We start from the raw sequence: 23,206 nt of genomic DNA on the forward strand, positions 1-23,206 counted from the left end.
GGTTGCCCTGATGCTGGGCCCACTGAAACTTCAGGTCCCACTGCAGAGCCCGCATCCGCCACCTGGCGTGACGCACCAGAAGGATGCAGGAGGCCATCAGCCCCAGAAGCCGCAGCGTCAACCTGACCGAGACCCGGGATAACGGCCTGAAGACAGGAATCAGAGCCTGAATATCCCGAACCCGCTGTTCGGGTGGGTAAACCCGAAACTGCGCCGAGTCGAGAACCGCTCCGATGAAGAGGAGCTTTTGAGAGGGACACAGGTGTGACTTCGGCACATTGATGGAGAACCCCAGCAAGTGCAGGAGGTCGGCCGTAGTCTGGAGGTGGCTGACGACTGTCTGGGGCGAGCCCGCCTTCAACAACCAGTCGTCGAGGTAGGGGAAGACTGATACCCCCTGCCTGCGCAGATGGGCTGCGACCACCGCCATCACCTTCGTGAACACCCGTGGGGCGCTGGCAAGGCCGAAGGGGAGCACGGTAAACTGAAAGTGCTCTTGGCCTACCATGAACCGTAGGTAACGCCGGTGGGCCGGCAGGACGGGGATGTGGAAATAGGCGTCCTGCAAGTCCAACGCTACCATCCAGTCTCCTGGGTCCAGGGCAGCCAGGACCTGAGCCAAAGTGAGCATCTTGAACTTCTCCGTCCGGAGGAAGCCGTTGACGTTCCGCAGATCCAAGATAGGGCGTAGGCCCCCTTTGCCCTTCTTGGGTACCAGAAAGTAGTGGGAGTAACAGCCACGTCCTACTTCTGGCCCAGGAACGCGCTCGATGGCCCTCTTGGCCAAGAGGGCCGAAACTTCCTCTTGCAGAAGTTGCAAGTGATCCCCCGACACACGGTGGTATTGAGGTGGCATGGATGGAGGGGAAGACTCGAAGGGGAGGGAGAAACCCCTTCGGACAATTTGCAGCACCCACCTGTCCGAAGTGACTGTATGCCAGTGGGAGAGGTGATGGCGAACCCTGCCTCCCACAGGCGTCACATGGGCCTGAAAACTCGGACTAGGAAGGTTTTGAGGCGGGGGCTGCTGAGGGAGGTGTGGACTGGCCTCGCCGCTGACCCCGACCACCGCCGCGGCGGTTCCCACGTCCGCCACCGCGCTGCTGGACATTTTGCGGCGTGTGGCTGGCGGTCCGTGGCGGGGCGCCCCTTCCGTGGCCACGAAAGGAGCGAAAGGCACCCGATTGCTGGCGTGGGGCCGTAAGGCCCAAGGACTTGGCCGTGGCCCTGGAGTCCTTGAAACGTTCCAGCGCATGGTCTGCCTTGTCGCCGAAGAAGCGACAGCCATCAAACGGCATGTCCAGGAGGGTAGCCTGGACATCGGCCGAGAAGTTGGCGGACCTCAACCAGGCGTGGCGTCGAACCGCCACCGTCGTTGCCATCGCCCTGCCCAGTGAGTCCGTGGTATCCAGCCCACACCGGATAGAAAAACGTGCCGCATCTCGGCCGTCCGCAAGGGTTTGGCTGAGTTTAGCCCTGACCTCATCAGGGCATTGTGGCAGCACCTCCGCAACCGTGTCCCACAGAGTGTGGGTGTAGCGGCCCAAGAGACAGTTGGTGTTCACTGACCGTAGCCCTAGGCTCACAGACGAGGAGACCTTCTTCCCGAACTGCTCATATCTCTTGGATTCCCTGTCGGGCGGGGCCGACGGGAATGCGGTCTGGGAGTTGGAGGCCTGGATGACCAGACTCTCGGGGGTGGGGTGGGTGGACAAAAAGCAAGGGTCGCCCGGTGCCGGGCGGTAGCGTCTGGCCACGTTCCTGTCCACAGGGGGGCCTGTGGCGGGCTTGGACCAAGTGCCCAGAAGAACGTCACACAAGGCCTCGTTGAACGGCAGGAGGGGCTCCGCGGAGCCGGACTGCTGTTTGAGGACCTCAGTGAGGTGATTAGTCCTCACGGCCGCGACGGGGAGCTGAAGGTTTAAGGCCTTAGCTGCCTTCGTCAACACTACACTGTAAGCAGAACCCGCCTCCGAAGCCACAGTCGGGGGCGACGTAAATCCAGTGTCTGGCGAGGTGTCAATACCACTGGCCTCCCCAAGCTCATATGTCCAGTCCTGATGTGACTGGCAATCACGTGCCAGAGGGTCCTCGGACCCCTCCCATTGCTCCTCGTCACCCGGCTCCTGGAGACCAGGATTAACAGCCAGGGCCTCCTCGTGGAGATAGAACTCTCCGAAGGCCGACGGAATCGGCGCTCAGCGGCGCCCCTCCGACTCCTGAGGAGGACCGTAGGAAACATTGGGGGCGGCAACCACATCGGCTGCCGGGGACGACACCTGAAGGGACGGCGCCGGCGAGGTCGTAGGGTCGACCGGCGAGGTCCCGGATCCGGAGCCGGATCCAGCGAGGTCGTGCGGCGCCGGGACCGAAGTCGCCAGCGGCGCCGGGCCCGAAGTACCCGACGTCGTCGGGCCGAAGCGCCCGACCCGGAAGGACCTCCAGACGGAGCCGATCGGCCCGAAGGCGCCACGGGAACCGACTGAGGAGGGAGGGCCCTCATGGCCATGAGGTACCTCTCGACCTCCTCCTGTGACGCGCCGTGCCCAGGGACCCGAAGGTGTGGGGCAGGCGGCGACGCTTGCGACTCCCGCGGAGCCGCGTGGGCGGTGTCGCCCGAGTCCCCGGTCGCATCGTGCGAGCGACGGGGCGGGTCGGAGGATCGATGGCGTCGCTCCGACCTCTCATGCCTCTTACCTGAGGACTTGGAACCAGACGATCGGTGTCCACTCCCGGAACGTCGATGACTCCGACCTCGCGACCTGTCCCTCGACCTCCCGTGGGACCGGGACCGGGACCTGGAGCGGCGCGGGGCCGACTGCCTCAGCTCGAGACGCTTGCAGGACCGCTCCCGCCTAGCCTTCGACGTCAGGGCCCGGCAGTCGGAGCAGGTTCGATCGTCGTGGTCGAGGCCTAAGCACTTCAGGCACCGGCGATGGGGGTCCGTGACCGACATGAGTCGGCCGCACTTCGAGCAAGGCTTGAACCCGGGCATCCCTGGCACCGATAGTCGAGAATCGACTAGATAGAGGATCAAAAAGATCAAAAAGTTTTCAGTCAAAAAGTGACTGGGGGTAGAGCTTCTTCCGGATCTGCGCTAGCTGGCGCGGAAAAAAGAAGAACTGACGTCAGCGCGCATGGGCGCCGTCTATATGCTCCGACGACGTCATCCCGGCGCTCACGACGCCGACGACGGACGCGGAGCCGCAGACGGCGCCTACCGGCGCGCAGGGGTATTGCTGCGCAAAAATTTCCGGATCCAGTCTGACGCCTGGGGATATTCTAAGGTAAGGAATCTATCACTAACGTGTCTCTTTCAGATAGGCGTTGTCTGCGGCTCCGCGTCCGTCGTCGGCGTCGTGGATGCCGTGATGACGTCGTCGGAGTACTTAGACGCCGCCTCCGCGTGCTGACGTCAGTTCTTAGACACAGCTTTTCCGTGCCAGAAACGCAGAGCTATGCTAAAAACCAACACTGGTGGCTTGAAACTAGGGCCCTGAAAAGGGATGACCTGAACCCTAGATATCGGTTCGCAGAACAGGGAGGATGGGTGGGTTGGTAAGGAATCTATCACTAACTAATGTCTCTTACAGATATATCGTTACACAAGTAGTAACTTGTGCATCTGAAAGAGACACGTTTGTGATAGATTCCTTACCTTAGAATAGATACCCCAGCAATACCAACCCCAGTGGTGGGTCTGCGAACTAATAATCACACCAGAAAGTCCTTGAGGATGGCCAAAGAAGCCATCCCTCCGGACATGGCTTTCCAGGCAATAATGTCTTGCAAACGTGTGCAGCGAGGCCCACGTAGCAGCCTGGCAAATGTCCTGCAAGGGCACGCCCCGGCCCAGGGCAGTGGTAGTCGCCATGGCCGAGTGGAATGAGCCCTCAGTCCAACAGGGGGTTCCTTCTTAGCCAAGGAGTAGCACGCCTGGATACACAAGATAATCCACCGCGAGATGGTCCGCTTGTGTACCGCCTTTCCCTTCTTGGCGCCCACGTAACCAACAAAGAGCTGGTCATCCACCCGGAACTGGCGTGTGCGATCTAGATAGTAAGAGAGCGCACGTTTTGGGTCCAGACGGTGGAGCCTCTCTTCCTCTCTCTAGGGATGCGGAGGCGGAAAGAAGGTGGGAAAGGTGATGGATTGCCTGATGTGAAAGGCTGTGACTACCTTGGGCAGGAAAGAGGGCCTTGTCCGCAACACAACCTTGTCCGGATGGAGCGAAAGGAAAGGAGGTTTACAGGATAGAGCCTGGAGCTCACTCACTCTCCTGGCAGAGGTGATGGCTACCAGGAAGGCAGTCTTCAAAGTAAGAAGGCGGAGAGGACAGTTGTGAAGTGGTTCGAAGGGAGCGCACATCAGAAAAGTAAGAACCAAGTTCAAGTCCCACTGAGGCATCACACAGGGAACAGGAGGGAACGTATGTGTGATGCCTTTCAGGAATCGTTTAACAATAGGGGACTTGAACAGAGAAGGTTGATCAGGCAGCCTCAAAAAGGCTGAAAGAGCAGAAAGGTAGCCTTTGATAGTGCCCAGAGCAGAGCCCTGCTGGGCAAGAGAAAGAAGAAAGAGAAGAACCTCAGAAAGAGGGACAGAGAGAGGATCCACAGCCTTTGCTGTGCACTATGCCATAAATCTGTTCCACCTGCAGGCGTATACCGACTTTGTGGATGGACGCCTGGCTGCCAGAATGATGTTACAGACTTCAGGAGGCAAGTCAAATGGCCTCAACTGTCGCCGCTCAATCTCCAAGCATGGAGGTGGAGACTGGACAGGTTCGGGTGGAGGACCGTCCCCTGCTGCTGCGACAGAAGGTCCTCCCGAAGAGGCAGACGAACCGGGGGATCGACTGACATACTGAGTAGCTCGGGATACCGGTACCTTCGTGCCCAGTCCGGAGCCACAAGAATGACTTGTGCCCGGTCGCGCTTGATCTTCAGCACTCTGGGCAGAAGTGGTATAGGCGAAAGGCGTACAACAGACCGCAACTCCAGTCGTGACAAAAAGCGGCTGCGAGCGAGTACCGCCTTGGAAATTCCAACCCGCAGAACTGATGACATTGCGCGTTCTCTTCGGTGGCGAATAGATCTAACCAAGGCTCTCCCCACTGCTGAAAGAGGCCTTGCGCCACGTCCGAGTTCAGACGCCATTCGTGATCCATCATGCACCGGCGGCTGAGTTCGTCTGCCCTGGCGTTCAGAGAACCTGCCAGGTGTTGAACCTCCAGGGTCACACCCGGATGTTCCAGCCACTGCCAAAGGCGCAGAGCCTCCTGGCAGAGGGTCCACGACCCCACCCGGCCCGGTTTGTTGCAGTACCTCATGGCGGTGGTGTTGTCCGTGAACACCTGCACTACACTCCCTCGGACAGAGGGGAGGAATGCCTTCGGTGCTAGACGAATCGCCCGCAGCTCCAAAAGGTCGATAAGGAGCCGAGACTCCACCGGAGACCAGAGGCCTCTGATCTCCGCTTCTCCCATGTGGCCTCCCCAGCCCTGGAGGGACGCGTCCATCACAACTACGTGCTCCGGTTGGGGAAGGGAGAGGGATCTGCCGCTGACCCAATCGCGGTCCGTGAGCCACCACTGCAGCTTTCTTGCAGTGCCCTCCGAGATCAGGACATGGTCGGACAGTTTACCCTGATGCTGGGCCCACTGAAACTTGAGGTCCCACTGCAGAGCCCGCATCCGCCAACAGGCATGATGCACCAGGAGGTTGCAGGAAGCCATCAGCCCCAGAAGCCGCAGCGTCAACCTGACCGAAACTCGGGATAAAGGCTGAAAGATTGGAATCAGAGCCTGTATATCCCGAACCCGCTGTTCGGGTGGGTAAACCCGAAACTGCGCCGAGTCGAACCGCTCCGATGAAAAGGAGCTTCTGAGAGGGGCACAGGTGTGACTTCGGCACATTGATGGAGAACTCCAGCTGGTGCAAGAGGTCTGCCGTCGTCTGGAGGTGGCTGACGACTGTCTGGGGCGAGCCCGCCATCAAACAACCAGTCGTCGAGGTAGGGGAAGACTGAAACCCCTAACCTGCGCAGATGAGCTGTGACCACCGCTATCACCTTCGTGAACACCCGTGGGGCGCTTGTAAGGCCGAAGGGGAGCACGGTAAACTGAAAGTGCTCGTGGCTTACCGTGAGCCGCAGGTAACGCCGGTGGGCCGGCACGACGGGGATGTAGAAATAAGCGTCCTGCAAGTCCAACGCTACCATCCAGTCTCCTGGGTCCAGGGCAGCTAAGACCTGAGCCAGAGTCAGCATCTTGAACTTCTCCTTCCGGAGGAAGCCGTTGAAGTTCCGTAGGTCCAAGATAGGGTGTAGGCCCCCTTTGCCCTTCTGGCCCAGGAACGCGCTCAATGGCCCCCTTGGCCAAGAGGGCCGAAACATCCTCCTGCAGAAGCCGCAAATGATCCCCAGATACGCGGTGGTGTTGCGGTGGCATGGCTTGAGTGGTCGTCACGAAGGGGAGGGAGTAGCACCTTCGGACGATCTGCAGCACCCACCTGTCCGAAGTGACAGTGCGCCAGTGAGAGTGGTGATGGCAAACCCTGCCCCCCACTGGCGTCACGTGGGCCAAAAAGCACAGACTAGGAGGGCTTAGAGGCGGATGCTGCGGGGGAGGGTGTGGACTGTCCTCGCCGTTGTCCCCAACCGCCTCCACGGCGATTTCCACGGCCGCCACCACGCTGGATGTTAGTCTGTGGCGTGTGGCTGGCAGCACGTGTGGGGGCGCCCCTTCCTTGGCCACGAAAGGAGCGAAAGGCACCCATTTGCTGGCGCGGGGGCCAAGGACTTGGCCGTAGCCCTGGAGTCCTTAAAGAGCTCAAGCGCATGGTCTGCCCTGTCGCCAAAAAGGCGACGGCCATCAAACAGCATGTCCATCAGTGTGTTTTGGACATCGGCCGAAAAGTTGGCGGACCTCAACCAGGCATGGCGTCTAATCGCCACCGTCGTTGCCATCGCTCTACCTAGTGAGTCGGTGGTATCCAGCCCACACCCGATAGAATATTTGGCTGCATCCCGGCCCTCCACAAGAGCTTGGCCGAGTTTGGCCCGTACCTCCAACGGACATCCTGGCAGCACTTCCGCAACCGTATCCCACAGAGAGTGGGTGTAGCGGCCCAAGAGGCATGCGGTGTTGGAAGACTGCAGTACCAGACTAAGGGAGGAGAAGATCTTTTTACCGTACTGCTCGTACCTCTTGGATTCCCTGTCCGGCGAAGCCGACAGGAATGCGGTCTGGGAACTGGATGCCTGGATGACCAGGCTCTCGGGGGTGGGGTGTGTGGACAAGAAACATGGGTCGCCCAGGGCCGGGCGGTGGCATCTGGCCACGTTCCTATCTACGGGCGAACCCGTAGCGGGCCTGGACAGAGTGCCCAAAAGAACGTCGGTCAAGGCCTCATTAAAGGGCAGCAGAGGCTCGGCCGAGCTTGACTGCGGTTTAAGGACCTCAGTGAGGAGGTTAGTCCTCACGGCCGCGACGGGGAGCTCAAGGCCCAAGGCCTTGGCTGACCTCATCAACACCACACTGTAGGTTGCCCCCCTCCTCCGTAGCCACGGTAGGAGGTGAGACAAAGCCAGTGTGGCGATGTGTCCAGACCACTGGCATCCCAAGTCCACCTGTCCAGTCTTCTTGAGACGGACACTCTCGGGTCAGAGGGTCCTCAGACCCCTCCCAATACTCCTCGTCACCCATCCCCCGATACTCGGGGTTGTCAAACGATGAGGCCGGTTCATAGAAGCTAAACTCCCCAAGCGGCGTCGAAAGCGGCGCCCGAGGACGGAGGTGACACCTGACTGACCGACGCCAAGGGGGGGGGGGGTCGTAAGGTCCACCGGCGATGACCCGGATCCGGAAGCGGATACAGTGGGGTCCTGCGGCGCCGGGCCCTGTGGCGCCGGCGGTGTCGGGACCGTGGGGCCCTGCGGCGCCGGGCCCTGTGGCGCCGGCGGCGTCGGGCCCGAAGCGCTCGACGGCGTTGGGGCCGGAGCCCCCAACCCGCCAGGGGCCCCAGACGGGTCCGCTAGGCCCGAAGGCGCCGCGGAGCCCGTGGGAGGAGGGAGGGACCTCCTGGCCATGAGGAAGCGCACGATCTTCTTCGGCGTCGCGTCTCGCCCAGGGACCGGAGGGTGTGGAGCTGGACGCGTCGCCCGCGACTCCGACGAAGCCGCGTGGGCAGTGCCACCCGAGCCCCCGGCCGCGTCGGGGGGGGAGTCAGAAGAGCGATGACGCCTCTTCGACTTCCTGTGTTTCTTACCTGACGACGACTTTGACCCGGAGGAGTGATGCCGACTCTCGGAGCTGTGGTGGCGCCGACCCCGCGACCTGTCCCTCGACCTCCCGTGGGACCGGGACCTCTCGTGGCACGGGCCGACTGCCGGAGTTAGAGTCGCCTGTGGGACCGCCTCCGCCTGGCTTTCGAAGACAGGGCCCGGCAGTCGGGGCAGGTCTTGTCATCGTGGTCGACGCCGAGGCGGAGTAGACACCGACGGTGAGGATCCGTGACCGACATCGTGCGGTCGCAATCCTCGCAGTGCTTAAATCCAGGCATCCCTATGGCACCGATCGGACTCGTTCGACTTCGAAAAGATGATCAAAATGATCCAAAAAGTTAGTAAAAAAGTGACTAGAAGTACTGCTTTTTCCAAATCTGCGCTTGCTGGCGCAGAAAAAAGAAGAACTGACGTCAGCACGCGGAGGTGGCGTCTAAGTACTCCGACGACGTCATCACGGCGCCCACGACGACGGACGCGAAGCCGCAGACTACACCTACCGACGCGCAAGGGTACTGCTACGCGAAAATTTCGGGATTCATTCTGACGCCTGGGGATATTCTAAGGTAAGGAATCTATCACTAACGGGTCTCTTTCAGATTGTGGAACTATCGCTATGCAAGAAGCGACCATACTCAGAAGGTGTATCAAGGTTTTGAATGCTAGGCGGCGATGATGTGGCTGAAAAAAGAGCAGGTTGGTTCTGGAGATTGAGAACCCTCTGTGGTTTGGGGCATCCTTTTGCTGTGATTGAACTGAGTATGGCTCAAAGATAAGCTGAATCCGGAGAGTTTGTAGATGGGATTTGGTGGCATTGATTGCAAGTGCCAATTTGAATTAAAGGTTGATTGTGGTTTGAGTGTCCTGTAGACATTTTGGCTTGCTGGAACTCTTGATCAGCCAATCGTCAAGACAAGGAAACACATATTTGTTTCCCTTCTCAGTTTTGCAGCTACTGTAGGAAGGTACATCCTGACTATGGTTGCCCCCAACTTTTTGCCCTGTGTTTTAGCTGGTTTTGGACATAGTCGACCTGGGACCCTGCCAATCAGGACCCCAGGCCTACTGCTCTCTCTTTAAAATGGATTCCATGTACCCTAGGTACATTTCCAATTGGTACTGGGCCACCCTATCAGACCCTGTAACTCAGGGCATGGGTGTACCCAGGGCTGCCAGGGGCTGCAGCATGTATTATGCCACCCCTGGCTGGCCTCCTAAATTTGATACAACTGGCTGCATGACAGCTGGGGCAAAGTCGTGTAATCACCCTTTGCTGTAGGTGTAGTATACCTATACCTAACCCTAAAATGGACACACAGATTCCTATCAGTCACTCCTATGGCAGGCCTTGACAATCCTGAAGGCAGAGTGCTTGGAATCATGTGAGATGGTGCTCTGGCATGAGCTGAGCCTGTCTGCAGCTTGCGGAATCAAGTCCTAATAGCTGTTCCATGATATCGCATACCATATACTCTTAAGTGCATTATAATCCTCGCGGTTAAATGCTATCTTTGGTATTGCTTTATCAAAACATGTCGAGTAAGGTGTCATACGAATTGGAATACTAACCCCTCGCCAATTCTGGCGACGGGGTTAGCATTCCACCCTTCTAGAGGGACACGACATGTATGTAACTGTGAACCCCGGTTAAAGTTAACTGAAGCCTCAGCTCCACAAAATGGATGCTGCCACCACAGACACGAGTCTGACCCCCTGCAGCTGGGAGTCCTTCCAGCGAGGGGAGCCTGGACAAAGGGTTTCCTGTCAGGGGCGGTGCTAGCACCGTCCCAGACATGGTTTTGTGTATCCTGGGTAGGCAGGGCTTTACAGGAAGGTGACTGCTGAGTGGCACCCCGGTGCTCACTACGCATAGGCCGGTCTGAACCAGTTCCAGGGGCACACCAGCCCCTGGCCTGGGGAAGTCCGGCATGGCTGAGGGGTGTAACCACCCCCCACCTAGTCCCACCCATAGGCAGGACCTAGTCACCGGGTCAGCCCCCTTTTTTAGTATAAAGATGGGAGCGGGCCCCCTGTTCAAATTAGATCATCTTTGGAATCAAGATACCACTTTCTTCGAAAGGACTTCACGATTTCTTCTTCAAGATTCTCCCTTGTGGCTAAGGAGTAGTCACCCTGCATCAAGCGGGCACCATCCTAAAGAACACTGCGGTCTGCTGCAAGTTCTTCATCACGAATCCGACGACCCAGCTCGACGAGACCCGGCTTCCCTGGCACCTCTGACCTCTACTCACCTCTACAGCCAAGCTGAGAACCGTGAGTGCGACGAGACCTCAAGGGACCGACGATCGCCAAGACTGCACGACATCTTTACTGCAAGCCCACCGTGTCCTCCACTGGTGAGTGCTTTGGGGTCCGAGAAGCCCCGACCCTGCGCAGCTCCAGCACCCAAGGTCAGCCCCCCTGCATCTCCACGATCTGCGTGGGGCCCTTCTGCTGTTTGCTGTGCACCGCGTTGTTTGGCTACTAGCCGGCTGGCTTGTGGCCCTCTGAACGACGCCCGACGACATCTCTTCTGCTGGTCTGGTTGCTCCAGGCTGGCCCTTGCTTCCTTGTTCAAGAGAGGCACCCCGGACCCTCCTGGTCCACTCCAGACGCCATTTTAGGTCCACCGCGTGGGCTTGAATTTGCCAAGGCTTTGTTGCCCAATCCTGGGTCCAGCGACGCCGACAGCTTCCAACTTCGTGGGACAGCTCGATCCTCCATCCTGGTCGCCGACAACGCCTCCTGGTCCGCGAGATCTTCGAGCTACAGCGTCACCCACTCACCTTGTCGAGGTGGCTACCATCCGGTGCCCTCCTGGTGCCCACTGACTACTGGCTAGTAGTCTCGAACTTGGTCCCCTCTGCTTTCAGGTGTCATCTATCTTCGAGATCCAGGCTTGGATCCAACTGAACTTTCTTCACTGGTCACCGGCCAGCATCTTTTCTTCCGGCTCCTGGTCCGTCTACGAGGATTCCCGACGTCTTTTCAGACCTATGCAGCTGCAGCCCCTGGGCTAGGTAACTTCGGCATTTCGGTGCCCCAGCATAGCCTCACTATCCAAGGGTCAGAATCTACTTTCGTTTTCTCCCTACCAGGTCGGGTTCGCCCGAGAACACTAACTTTCTAATTCCTAGTTACCATAGACTTTTGTCCGCATCTCGCGTGAGAGTGCACACACTGCACCCGAGTCCCCTAGGCCTCCTAGAAGTAATCTAACGATTCCCTAGTCAAGTCCTAGCGATTCCAAAAGCTATTAGTACTGTACTTACCTGCTAGGAATTTCGCATTCCACTTTCAGAGTATATGGTTTTCCGTGCCCCTCGGGCATTTGTATATACTGTGCTAACTTAAGTATTTTTGTAAGAGTTTTGGTTTGTGCTTAGTACCCTGTCCTCATAAAGAGTACAGGGCTGTTGTGATCTTTAAATAAATAACTGTTTATTTTCATAACACTTGTGTGGTGTCCTTTCACTTGGTATTCAAGGGGTATATGTGTGGTAAACAGCTGGCTTAACACGCCCTCTCGAGTCTTTAGCCTTAGACTGCTCGTATCCACGCTACTAGGATAGCTGGTCTATAAGGTTGACTTACAACCAATCATCAATAAGGGTTGCTGGACTGATACATAGTGTTCACTAGAATAGTGAGCACTGCATATCAGGCCACCTTCTCACAGCTACTACAGCAAGACATTGTGTGAATACTCACAGGGCTGCGGTTACCCCGAATAGTAGTACTTTAAATTGATAAGGACGTCCACTTACCACTAGCTGGAGATATCTGCGATGTGCCCGGTGGATTGGAATATGAAAATATGCATCCTTTAGATCTAATGCATTCATGAAGTTGCCTTCCTGTAGTAATGGTATTACATATTGAAGTGTTACCATGTGGAAGTGTTCAGAGAGGGCATAGGTCCAGTATGGGAAGTAGTGAGCTATCCTTTTTGGGTATTAGGAAGTATAGGGAGTACACCCCTTTGTTGTGATGTTTGAATGGGACAGGTTCTACGGCCCCTTTTTAGGTCAAGCCTTGGCAGCGCATGCACTGTCTCTCAACATGCTGTATTCTTACTTACCTTAAACTTTATTTCAACATGCATGCCTTAAAGGTTTTCACATACAATACATTTAAAAGTAAGGACAATCATCTTTATAGTACATTCTTTCAAATGAAAAATGAAAGCTCATAATAATGGCTTCACAGTTATACCATAAAAAAAATTCAAGATTTCATAAAAGTTAACATTTGTTACAAGATAAAAAGTCATATATACAAGAAGATAAAACGACGGATAATCACATAACTGTCGTTCACATAGTAGAACCTCATTGCTTAATAACGGTTATATAAAAGTAAGCCTTTTTTGATATGTACAATCAGAAACTTAGATAACATCTATAAAATACATTACCCCTAGTCTCTTTTTGATCCTAGTTCCATGACCAATAATACTCAGTGGCAAAAGCCAATTAGGTACAAAGAACCAACCCGCTTTGTCCTGAGCTTCTTTCTTGCCACTTTTTCCTAATGCCTTACATATGGTAAAGAAACTTGGCAACTACACAGACAAAAACAGGTCTGGTGTCCGATTTAAGAATTTGCAAGGCATCTCGGTAATCCTGTGTGCCCATTTGCCGACAGATTGGTTTAATCCATTTCAATCTAGGGCGCACATATACTGGACAGGCGAACAGCACATGGGCTACGGACTCAGATGATGCCTTGCAACCAGGGGTGTTGCTTGGAGATGGGACTTTAGTATGGCAGTTAACAACTAACTCGTTCAAAGGTAGAGTGCCACACCTGAATTGTGTGTAAAGCTTCCTATCGTGGGTTCCTTGGATTAGATCAATATAAGGTTCCAGAAAACTGACATGTTTATGAAATAGGAATTCTGTTGTAAGTTTTCCCCGGTCAGTCCTGCTAAAGTCTAATTGTGTGACCCATTCCCAGTAGTGCCTCTTTACTATGTCTTCTTGGAGCAAGGGTGAGTCAAGGTTTTCCCAGGCTCCCGAAGCCATATATCGGTAAAAAGTCTCCATATATTACTCAGCCACCCGACTTTGTTGGTGGTATCTAGGCAGATAACCTCTGCCAGGGCTTCAGCATTAGGCAGTCGCTCCAGGATTCTGGCCCAGAATAGCAAAGGACAGAGCTTAGCTATGTCACTAATAGCACGTTGTCCTATGTTTAACATTAAAGGATGGAGTGGAGTGCTTTGGGGCAACATCACTAGATTCCTTAAAAATGTGTGCTTTGAGCTCAGCTATCTTGTTGAAGCCCCACAGCTCAGACCCATGGAGGGCAGAACTAATAGCTTTTATGTCATAAACCTGCAGAGCAACGGCAACTGGTCTACTATAAGAGGAGCGATGTTCTTTTCCCAAGGACCCTGTTATAAGCTTATGGTTCAATACCATTTTCGTTACATGAGGCTTCCAGGTCATTTTTCAGTACAGTTTACACCTAAGTAATCACTTACTCTTTCCAAGGGAGCCCCTCCTACAGATGGGCTACCTTCATATGATTTATGAGGATTAGAAATCATAAATTTGGTTTCTCACATTTATTTCAAGGCCCTGAATGTCACAGAAAAGTGTAAATCTTTACTTGGGGTGGGTCAATTCTATATACCCTTGATGTCATCTTCGTTTTCGGTCCTGACCCATGTACCAGAGTATTCTGCGTGGGTTCCTCAACCTACAGCTACGACCCTTATTCCTCCTAGGATTTGTCAAAGGCGACATAGCAGGACTGGCGATGATGACCCGAGTTGAGTTGGTAGCTCGGCCTTGATTTCACTCTCACTGTGCGATTCTTCGAGCGAGAAATATGCCTCAACTGCCATCTCCATGGTATGTGCTAGGCGCTGATCTCTTCTGCTTCACAGACCTTTATTTTTGAAGAGGCTGCATGCATTGCAGTCCTGTTCCTTGTGCTCTTGTGATGAGCACAAGTTACAGACGTTGTAACTGTCAGAAAAAGTGTAATTGGCCCAGCACAGAGGGCACCGCCAAACTAAGCTTTTTGGTTTTTCCACCATTAACCAGAGATGGACATTCTCTATGGGTGGGGATGTAGACGATTCGGAAGGCTGGTGCGTGTGCTCGATCTGTACACAGTTCCAATGTGTTTTGATTCATGTGTTGATCTCCTTTTATCGATCTTCGGTCGTGTGGATCTTCTTTTTCTTCTGTAGGCCACATGAGCATCAAAACTATAGAGCTCGGACGCAGTCCGTCCGAGCCCAATGGCTCAGAAAAAAGTATCTAAAAAAGGAACCGTTGAACATGCCCAATACTATGAGGAGGAGGAGATAAGTCGCACAACACTGACCATAAAACTTCCTCGAGAACAACAACTTGCAGAGTCGGGCCAAACACTAGATTGCAGGAGTGTGCATAGCATCCTGTATGTGTGGCCAACACATGCTACTTATATGACAGATCTGGAGATCCGTATCCGGGACCTGTAAGCGGCTCACACTTCGTCCAGCACCTCTACAGCACTGGCAGACTCCCTCCGCCATCAAAAGGTGCTCCTCAATGAAGTCTGGAACACTTGGCTAGAGTAGCATATATCAATGGGGTGACAAAACTAGCAAGACCCCTCAATGGCTGTGTACTTATGTGGTTTGCCGGACAGTTACTGTATATATTACGGATGAGGAAGGGGTTGGACGGGTGGGGGACAAGGCCACTGTGCAGTGTTGTGCTCCATGACTTTGTTAATGATCTGCCCACGAGCTCCCAATCTGACCTTGAGCAGGAGTCATCGGACAGGGATTTCACAAGTAAGGAGTTTGGGGGGGGGGGCTCAGTCTCAGTGAGGCAAAACACTTGGACCTAACTGCTTCCTGGTGGAGTTATTTAAGTAATTTACAGGACACCTCATGTATCCCCTCAGCAAGGGTTTTGTCGGACCTTTGCTTGGCAGAAATTGTCATTATACCAAAGAAGGGATACCCATCGGACAGCTATTGCTCCTACTGCCCTACTTCCCTTCTGAACGTGAAGATAAAAATGTGGGCAAAGGCACTGGCCAACAGACTTCTCACTGTGATCTCCCCACCCTGGCATATGCTGATCAATCCAGCTTCATTTGACGGAGGGTCACAAAGCACAATATACAGAATCTACATAATGCTTTGGCACTCGCTGGAAGACCTCCGGATGCACATGCACTCTTTTCGATAGATTTCCACAAGGCAGTGAGACTATTTGTACTGCCTACTGTAAAAACTGAACTGAAATTTCTCAAGTGGGCACGACTACTGTAAGTGGATTTCCAGGTGCGTGTCAGGTTGGGATGTTCGTTGTCCACTTCATTTCCACTAAATAGGTCATGCACAAGGAATGGCCTCTGTCCCCGCTGCTGTTCGCAATAATAATTAACCCTTTGGTGGGGTGGCATCACATAGATGCCCTTTCCAAGGAATTTGAGTGGGTCCCCAGGGTCTCGGATAGATCACAATATACGCGGACGATGTCCTTATATTTCTGGATGATCCACAAGAGTCCAGACCCCGTGTGTTCCAGATCATGGGACTCTTTGGGTCCTTTATGGGGCTTTCGGTCAACAAAGCTAAGGCCTTTGTTTACCCGATAGAGTGCCCCCCCCTGCCCCCAATTAGCGCTTGGATAGGCAGGCGGCATACTGATCCTTCAGGAAGGTTTCAATATCCTAGAGTGTATGGCAGCCCTGATTGAGCATGGGCATACAATATCCAGCCTCACCTGGAGCGAGTGTCCCGGTACTTCGGGTTGTAATAGACACTGCCACTCTCTATACTTGGACGCTTGGCTATATATAAGTTGGTTGTTCTACCCTGCCTGCTATACCAGCTGCAGAACTACACATTCCCGCTCCTGTCCTCTTTCATCAAGAAAATGGATGAACTACTGCGGAACTGCCTGCTGAGACACAGTAAACCACGGATTGCCCTCACCAAATGTTACAAAACTTGTATTTTTTTTTACAGAGTTTTAAATAGCGCAAACTTGACCCGATATCTGGTATCAGAGAGTCTTACATAGCACCAGTTACGTTACATGAGTACACACATTCATTTTTTGTTAGGCACAGGGAAATTAAGTGATTTGCACAGGATGTTCAGCGTCATTGCCGAGACTCCAACCCGGTTCCCCAGATTCGAGGTCGATCGCCCTAGCTGTTAGGCCAACTCCTCTCCCCAACGGTGGTATTGAGACCCCCGGACATACTTTCGTACTACAGGGTCGCCCACCTCATCATAATAAATGAATGATGGTATATCATTGCACCAGACCCAGAATACCAAACCAAGAGATGGGCTAGGCAGGAGATACCCCCCTACATTTGCTATACAGGGGAACTTCTCCTGATGATCACCCGTCGGAAACAAAAGTAACCCTTCAGATATGGAAAGACACACACAGTGTCCTCAAATGGAGGGGACGCTGGAAAAAAGGAACCCCACTTTGACACGGTACCCGGGTTCTGTAGGTCACATCCGCAAAGGGCTTCAAGCCGTGGGACTTCACAGGCATTTCGACACTGGGAGAGATTACATGGGGTATTGCAATGGAATCCTTTCTGGAGCTGCAAGCAGAATAGGATTTGTATCCCTCACAGTTCCTCCGGTACCTGTAGCTTCGACACGCCCATACCTAGAATGTCAGGGTCTCGATGACCCGCCAGATCACAGCTCTTTGGAGGCTAACATATATATGGGTGACCTGGCTAGCCACAAAATCAATATAACTCACTCTACGAGAAGGACTCTGAACATGAGGGGGAAAAGGGGGGGGGCGGGAAGTCTCCAACTAAATGTGGACAAGTTAGTCCTAAGAAGAGGAATCAGAGAGAGAAAACCTCTTTGGAAAACCCAAACGGTTGTAAGTACTGTCCTCACTCACTGTATAGTGGCATGCTTCATCATAGGGCCGCAGCAACTCCATTTCGCAGTCCAACGTACAGGGTGACGAGTAAAAGAAAAACTTTTTTTATAAAGAAAAAAGGAAGAAAAATTCTATGTCTAGGGATCCTCGCTGCAAAAAGAAAGGATAATAAAACTGTCTAAGTAGGGACCCTACTACTTTATTCTGGGTCCCACTTGGCAGGATTATAAAGGTTTATGGGGTATATGAGACAGGTAACATCTCCATTACCCTATCTGCTGTATCAACAGGTTTCTACCCTTGTATGACACAAAATGTCCCAGGTATACTGCTCACTGGTGGTCAACACTCATGATATCTTACTAGCCTATGGAGGGCATGGGAGGGAGACCTAGGACCTCTCACCAATAATGACTGGAGGAAGGCTTGTGCAATCCCCCCGCAAAGCATCCATTGCCTCACAGTTTCGTATCATACAGTGGAAATATTTGCACAGGGTCTACTATATGCAAGAGAGGCTGTGGAAGATGGGGGTGGTGGCCTCTCTGGCATGTCTGTGCTCCTTGATGCAACACCGGGACCTGATTCACACTGTTTGGTCCTGTGAAAGTGTGGCCCCATTCTGGGACATGGTGCAGTTATGCTTGGGCCGGGTGCTGGGGTGGGCTTTGCCCCGGGATTCCCTAACTGGTTCTTCTTCATGTCTCTGATGAAATGGATGTGGACAGGTACTAGGCCGCACAGTTGTAGTTGGGCTTGGTGTTGGAAAAACGGGACATTGCCAGGGCTTGGAAAGACTGCAACCCTTTCACCTTAGAACACAGGAAGGCTGGGCTGGATTGCTGTATGAGCCTGGAAATACCCATCTATGAGGACATGGGCTGCCCTCTTAAACATTATAAAATATGGGTGGCATGGTGCCAGTATCGGGGCATCAGTCTCCAGAAGGATGAAAATCCCGGCCCTTTCCTGGATGAGGAAATTCGGACATACATACCTTAGGCCTGAGAAGGATCCAGAGGGGAGTGGGAACCAAAGGAAGTTGGACGCATTGTGGGACACTGAGCAGACTGGGAGGGGCGAGGGTATATGTCTAGTATAGATGTGTTTGGAAGGTCTATAGTGAAGGCTCAGTTGTCTGAGAGACTGCTGTGCTGCACAGTCAGATGTGTATTTGTCTGGTGCTTACTCCTTGTTTAAATTCAAGAAAAAGAGGTTAGAAACATTTATAATAAAACTAGAAAAATCTTTTGCACAGAGTGCACTATTTCCTTTAGGTGGAGGATAAAAAAATCTAATGAGATGACAGAAACCAGGGGAGAGATTAAAAGAGGTCAGTGCGAGCAGAAGGTGCTCTGAACCTGAGGTTCTAAGCTTTCTCAACTTACTAAGCCAGTATCGCTTAGGCTGTACTACTGAATGAAGACACATTATTCAATTGTGATGACAATTACAGACAAAAAACAAATTCAAAAGCAACAGCAAATATTCTATGCACTTTCAAAAAACAATTAAACAGATGTGTCTTCTGTGGGGGCTAAGGCGGTTCCAGGTAGGCACACAAAAAATAAAAATTCATCCAATGGGAGAGAGACAATGGAACATTTCTTAATACAAATTTAATTAAGATGTAATTTGTCCATAATATTTTCTTCCCTTAATTTACTTAGAGCACCAGTGGCACATGCCTTACAGCAATTATAACTTTACAAACCTACCTGGAACATTTTTAAAGTAACCACCAAGATAGAATATGTTTACACAAAACAGCATTGTAGTGGTTATTTAGGAACCCATGTCAAAAACACAAGAGGGAGGTAGAGCGAAGGGTATTTAGGAACCCATACAGAACATTAAGAGGTTGGGTAAAATTGTTAGAAGGCGTTAGGGTTCAATCATCTTATGTACTGAATGTGAGAAGGAGGAGCCTTTGATGTTACACATGGAGAGTTTGTACTAACGAAAGTGTGAACAGTGAGCAGTTTTGCTATCAAGCAGAAGTCACAAGGCAGGTTACCGGTCACATGCTGTTTGCAATTTAATTATTTACACCAGACATACCCAACACAGGATATGGCAGGGGTCCTTAGACACTTGCCCTCACTGTTAGGTACGTGAAGCAGACTTCCTAGAGATATTCTGCCACTGTACGGACATTAGACCCTACTGAACACAAGTCACATTCCTTCTAACAGCGGTCACAACTATCAGCCAAAATCTTACTGAATATCCATTAGGACTGATGCCACCCCTGAAAACCCTTACACATTCTCTTAAATATATTGACCTTGGACTAGTTCTGGCAAAGTGAGCCATAGCTATGGCTTGGAAAGCATGACAGCCTCCACATTAGTAGAAGTGGCTAGCCAAAGTGCATAAGCGGACCAGGGTGGAAATAGTGGTCCTGAAGGGGCTAAACCGGGGTGGGCAGGGAGACACAGGTTTGAGGCGTTGGAAGAATATATTATTGGCAGTGCAGTCCTTGAAAGATGAACAACCCCCATACAGACAGATGCAAGTGATGAGGACAATTGGATGTCTGCTACTGCAGACTGGACCTGAACTGCAAATAGACATTTTTAGATGCAACACCCCAATATGTGACTGATGTGGGGGCTACCTGATGACGGCTCTCCTATTTAAAAAATGAACAGGCTGGTGGATTTACTGGAACGATGGACATACTTGCATGCCCCTATATACACACTGACTCACGTGCTTAGATGCTATTGTTAGATAGTTTGATTTTAATCCTATCTTAAAAACTAATGCACAGAATCTTCATACTGATATAGACTATGAACAGGATATTTGGAACAGACTTAGATCAGCTACATTGTTAGTTCATGCTGTGTACTAGAATTGCACATTACTGGCAATTCTTTAGGATGCCTGTCATGTTCTTAAGTGATAAATAGCAATAAAAAATATCCTAAAAAAAGAAAAATTAGACATGCTGTTTTTGCACATGCAACTTACAAAAACAAAGGTAAAAAAGGGAAGACTAAACACGAAACGTTTTTGGAGAAAGTTTTAGTCTCGATAACACCAAAGACAGGACAGGCAGATGATGTGGTGAATTTTATGAAAGGTATATAGGGGCAGAAGCTTCAGGGAAGTGAAGAGCTACAGAAGAGCAAGCAAGCGGAGACATAGGTGCGTCAGAGCTTTCTATGTTCAAATAATGAATCTAAGAGAGTTATAGGACAGAGTATAGTAGACATTTCTCAGCAACAAATTCCACACAATGTCTAAGATTTAGAACTAAGTGGGTTGAATATACTTTCTATAGATATTACCAGTTTAATAAATCCAACAGACCTTCATGCAGTTTGAGTGAACAAAAAGAAAAATGAAAAGTCAACCATTTATTCTGTAAAAACTATGATTAAAAGTAACTCACCACTCCTCCTTTATCTCCCTCCATAAACTGCACAATTTGACTGGATGACTTCTCCCATAAGAAGATGTGTCCGCAGTCACTTCCACTGACCACAAATTCACTCTTGGGGCCATAGAAATTGACGCCTTTTACTGAAAGAAAGGACAGATTCTGATGCAACCTCAAATCACTCCCAAGCCATGTGTTCAATGTGCAGCTTACATTCACTCCAGCAAATGCTTTCTTCAATCTAAAACATTAGCCAATAGATTTGCCTTATCCAGCATAGAATGTTTTGATAATAAAAAAAACAATCCACTTTTTGTTGATCTTTAGGAGGAAGAATTTTAAGCTGCAAACATTCCCAAGGTCATTCATCTCTAACAATTAATCACTTGCTGCCAGTGGGATCTAAATGCTGAATATCTTCACAAGGCACCTCCCGAGTGGATTACCAAGCATCCACATTTCATAGCTGCAAGGATAGTGTAGTTATAGAGGGCAAATTGACCTTCACGGCAGTTGGCTGTCCTGTTTCATCAACATGGTTGATCAAAGCAAAATGCAAAAGCTAGCTCAAAGCAAGAAAATATTTATACTGTACCATCTTGATTACACTTGTCCTTATGGTCTTTTACCTCACTTACTCTTAAGAACACCCACCACCTCAACAAAAAAACTGGAAGGACATATTAATAACCAGTAACATTACTTTCCCAGATCAATATCTTTCAAACATTCACATGCATGTATTACTTGGCCATACTGTAGGCAATCTGGTAAGAAGTCTTTAAAAATGTAAAAACATTCTGTGGGAGTCATCAGCAGGAGTTGATGTGATCAAACCCTGTGGTAGTAAGCGAAATCTAAATATGACCAACACAGGAGTTGCCAAGAGAATGCTTTACTAAATTATAATAAAGTCAGCAAACATTGAAGAATATCCTTTCCGACAACAACTGGACGATGACGACCAGGAACAAGAGTACATATCATCTTATTTTGGGGACTAAAAAATGAAGGGAGTGAAATGGTGCAACAAATGTGATTATAGTATGAACTGGTGTGTTTGGGTGTATCAAGTGAATGCTCAGTTTTATTCAGAGATATGAATTGGATTATGCATGATGTGTGCCTCGGATTATGAATGAAATGTGACTCAACTGAGAGGCTATGTTGCGTCTTGAGTGAAGAGACATGCAGTTATTTAATATGGATGGGCAATCTGTTGGTTTGTTTTGTTGGAGGGCTGTGGTGTGTAATATCTTAAAGTTTTGATAAGGTAACTGTTAAGATACTGCACCTCTTGATGTTTCATACCGTGTCAAACATTGGGCTTCATGGAAGTCAAAATTCTTCTTTTCATTCACACATTAATAAGTTCATATAAATCAACTCAAAACTCATGACAGGAGAAAACCCCAGTATCCAGGAATCAGACTCTCAACCCGCACCCAAACACACAGATATAAAGTGCAGGTCTAGGGTCGTGCATCCTTTGTCCATCTGGAGCCATTTGTAAGAAGTTTAGAAGTGTTTTCCAAATATAACATTCTAGGTCTCATATGGGTTTCAGTAATTTAGTGTGATGGCGAAAGCATTCTGATCAGAAAGCACCTTCCTGGGTTGTTCCTCAACACGGAAGGATGGAGAGATGGATGGAGCTATATATATATATATATATTATATTATATCATATATATTACAGCTCAAAAAACAGGCACAGAGCATTCACAGGACATTCATGATTTATTCTGAGCAAATGCATTTTCGCCTTCTGCCTTCTTCAGTGCGCATTCAAACTGCATTTAGAGTAACATGTTTAAATTGCTTTAAAGATAATTTAATTGATGCAACATTAAACATGGCAAGCAACAAAGGACTGTCAAAGTTCTTGGTAAAAATATCGATATTTATGGCAGCCATGGCAGCAACGCGTTGGTTTTTTTCATTGTTGCCGTGTGTGAATAAACATACGCTGAACTAGAATTCGAGTGGCGGCTCTGTAATTTTTGACCCAGGCACTTGTATGGGGTGTTCTACAGTTTTTGCTGGATGTGTGAGGTTTGCTAACCTCGCCGCACACTCCTCACGTCAAGAGGCTGGAGCAGACGTGACTTCTTTGTGTGGATACATGTGGGGAGATATATATATATATATATATATATATATATATTCCACAGAAGTTGCCTGTTGTACAGAAGGAAGCCGCACCAGAAGATTCGTATTCAGCCACATTTATTCAAGGAGGCAAACAGCGTAGGGGAACACAGCATGCAGCAAATTCAAAGTCCTGCCTGACGCGTTTCGTGCGCTCAGCACTTCCTCAAAGGCACTGGACTCCACAGGAACTGACACGGCGACTTTCTGGTACCACTATAACATCCTGCCCAGGTGGGCGTAGCCACCCCGTGGCCTGATGGTACTCGTAGTACTATCTTTCACAAGTGTGCTCTTCGTGACAGATCCCCTTTATTGTTCACATAAAACCACAGTGGGTTGTGCAGCAGTGCTCACATCAGCGCTGTTTCAATTGTTCTCCAAGGCAAACTAATAAAGGCTTCTTTAAATGCAGGACCTGCAAGGCTTGCCAGCATGGCATCAACACCAAAACTTATCCGGATGAATTCAGTGATAGGCAGCATCCAATATC

General features: G+C 50.9%; 1 protein-coding gene across 3 annotated transcripts in view; it reads right to left on the reverse strand.

The window, feature by feature from the left end:
- DCAF8 (DDB1 and CUL4 associated factor 8) overlaps positions 1–23,206 on the reverse strand; it is a 470,600-nt gene that overhangs the window by 122,133 nt on the left and 325,261 nt on the right. For all 3 annotated transcript variants that reach the window (XM_086947619.1, XM_086947617.1, XM_086947618.1), the window contains one exon: positions 20,575–20,705. In XM_086947619.1, the coding sequence (XP_086803745.1) occupies positions 20,575–20,705 (131 nt within the window). The remainder of the gene's footprint in view (positions 1–20,574; positions 20,706–23,206) is intronic.

This window comes from Lissotriton vulgaris, chromosome 12 (genome assembly GCF_964263255.1).
Source record: "Lissotriton vulgaris chromosome 12, aLisVul1.2, whole genome shotgun sequence".
In the NCBI taxonomy this organism is placed as follows: Eukaryota; Metazoa; Chordata; class Amphibia; order Caudata; family Salamandridae; genus Lissotriton; species Lissotriton vulgaris.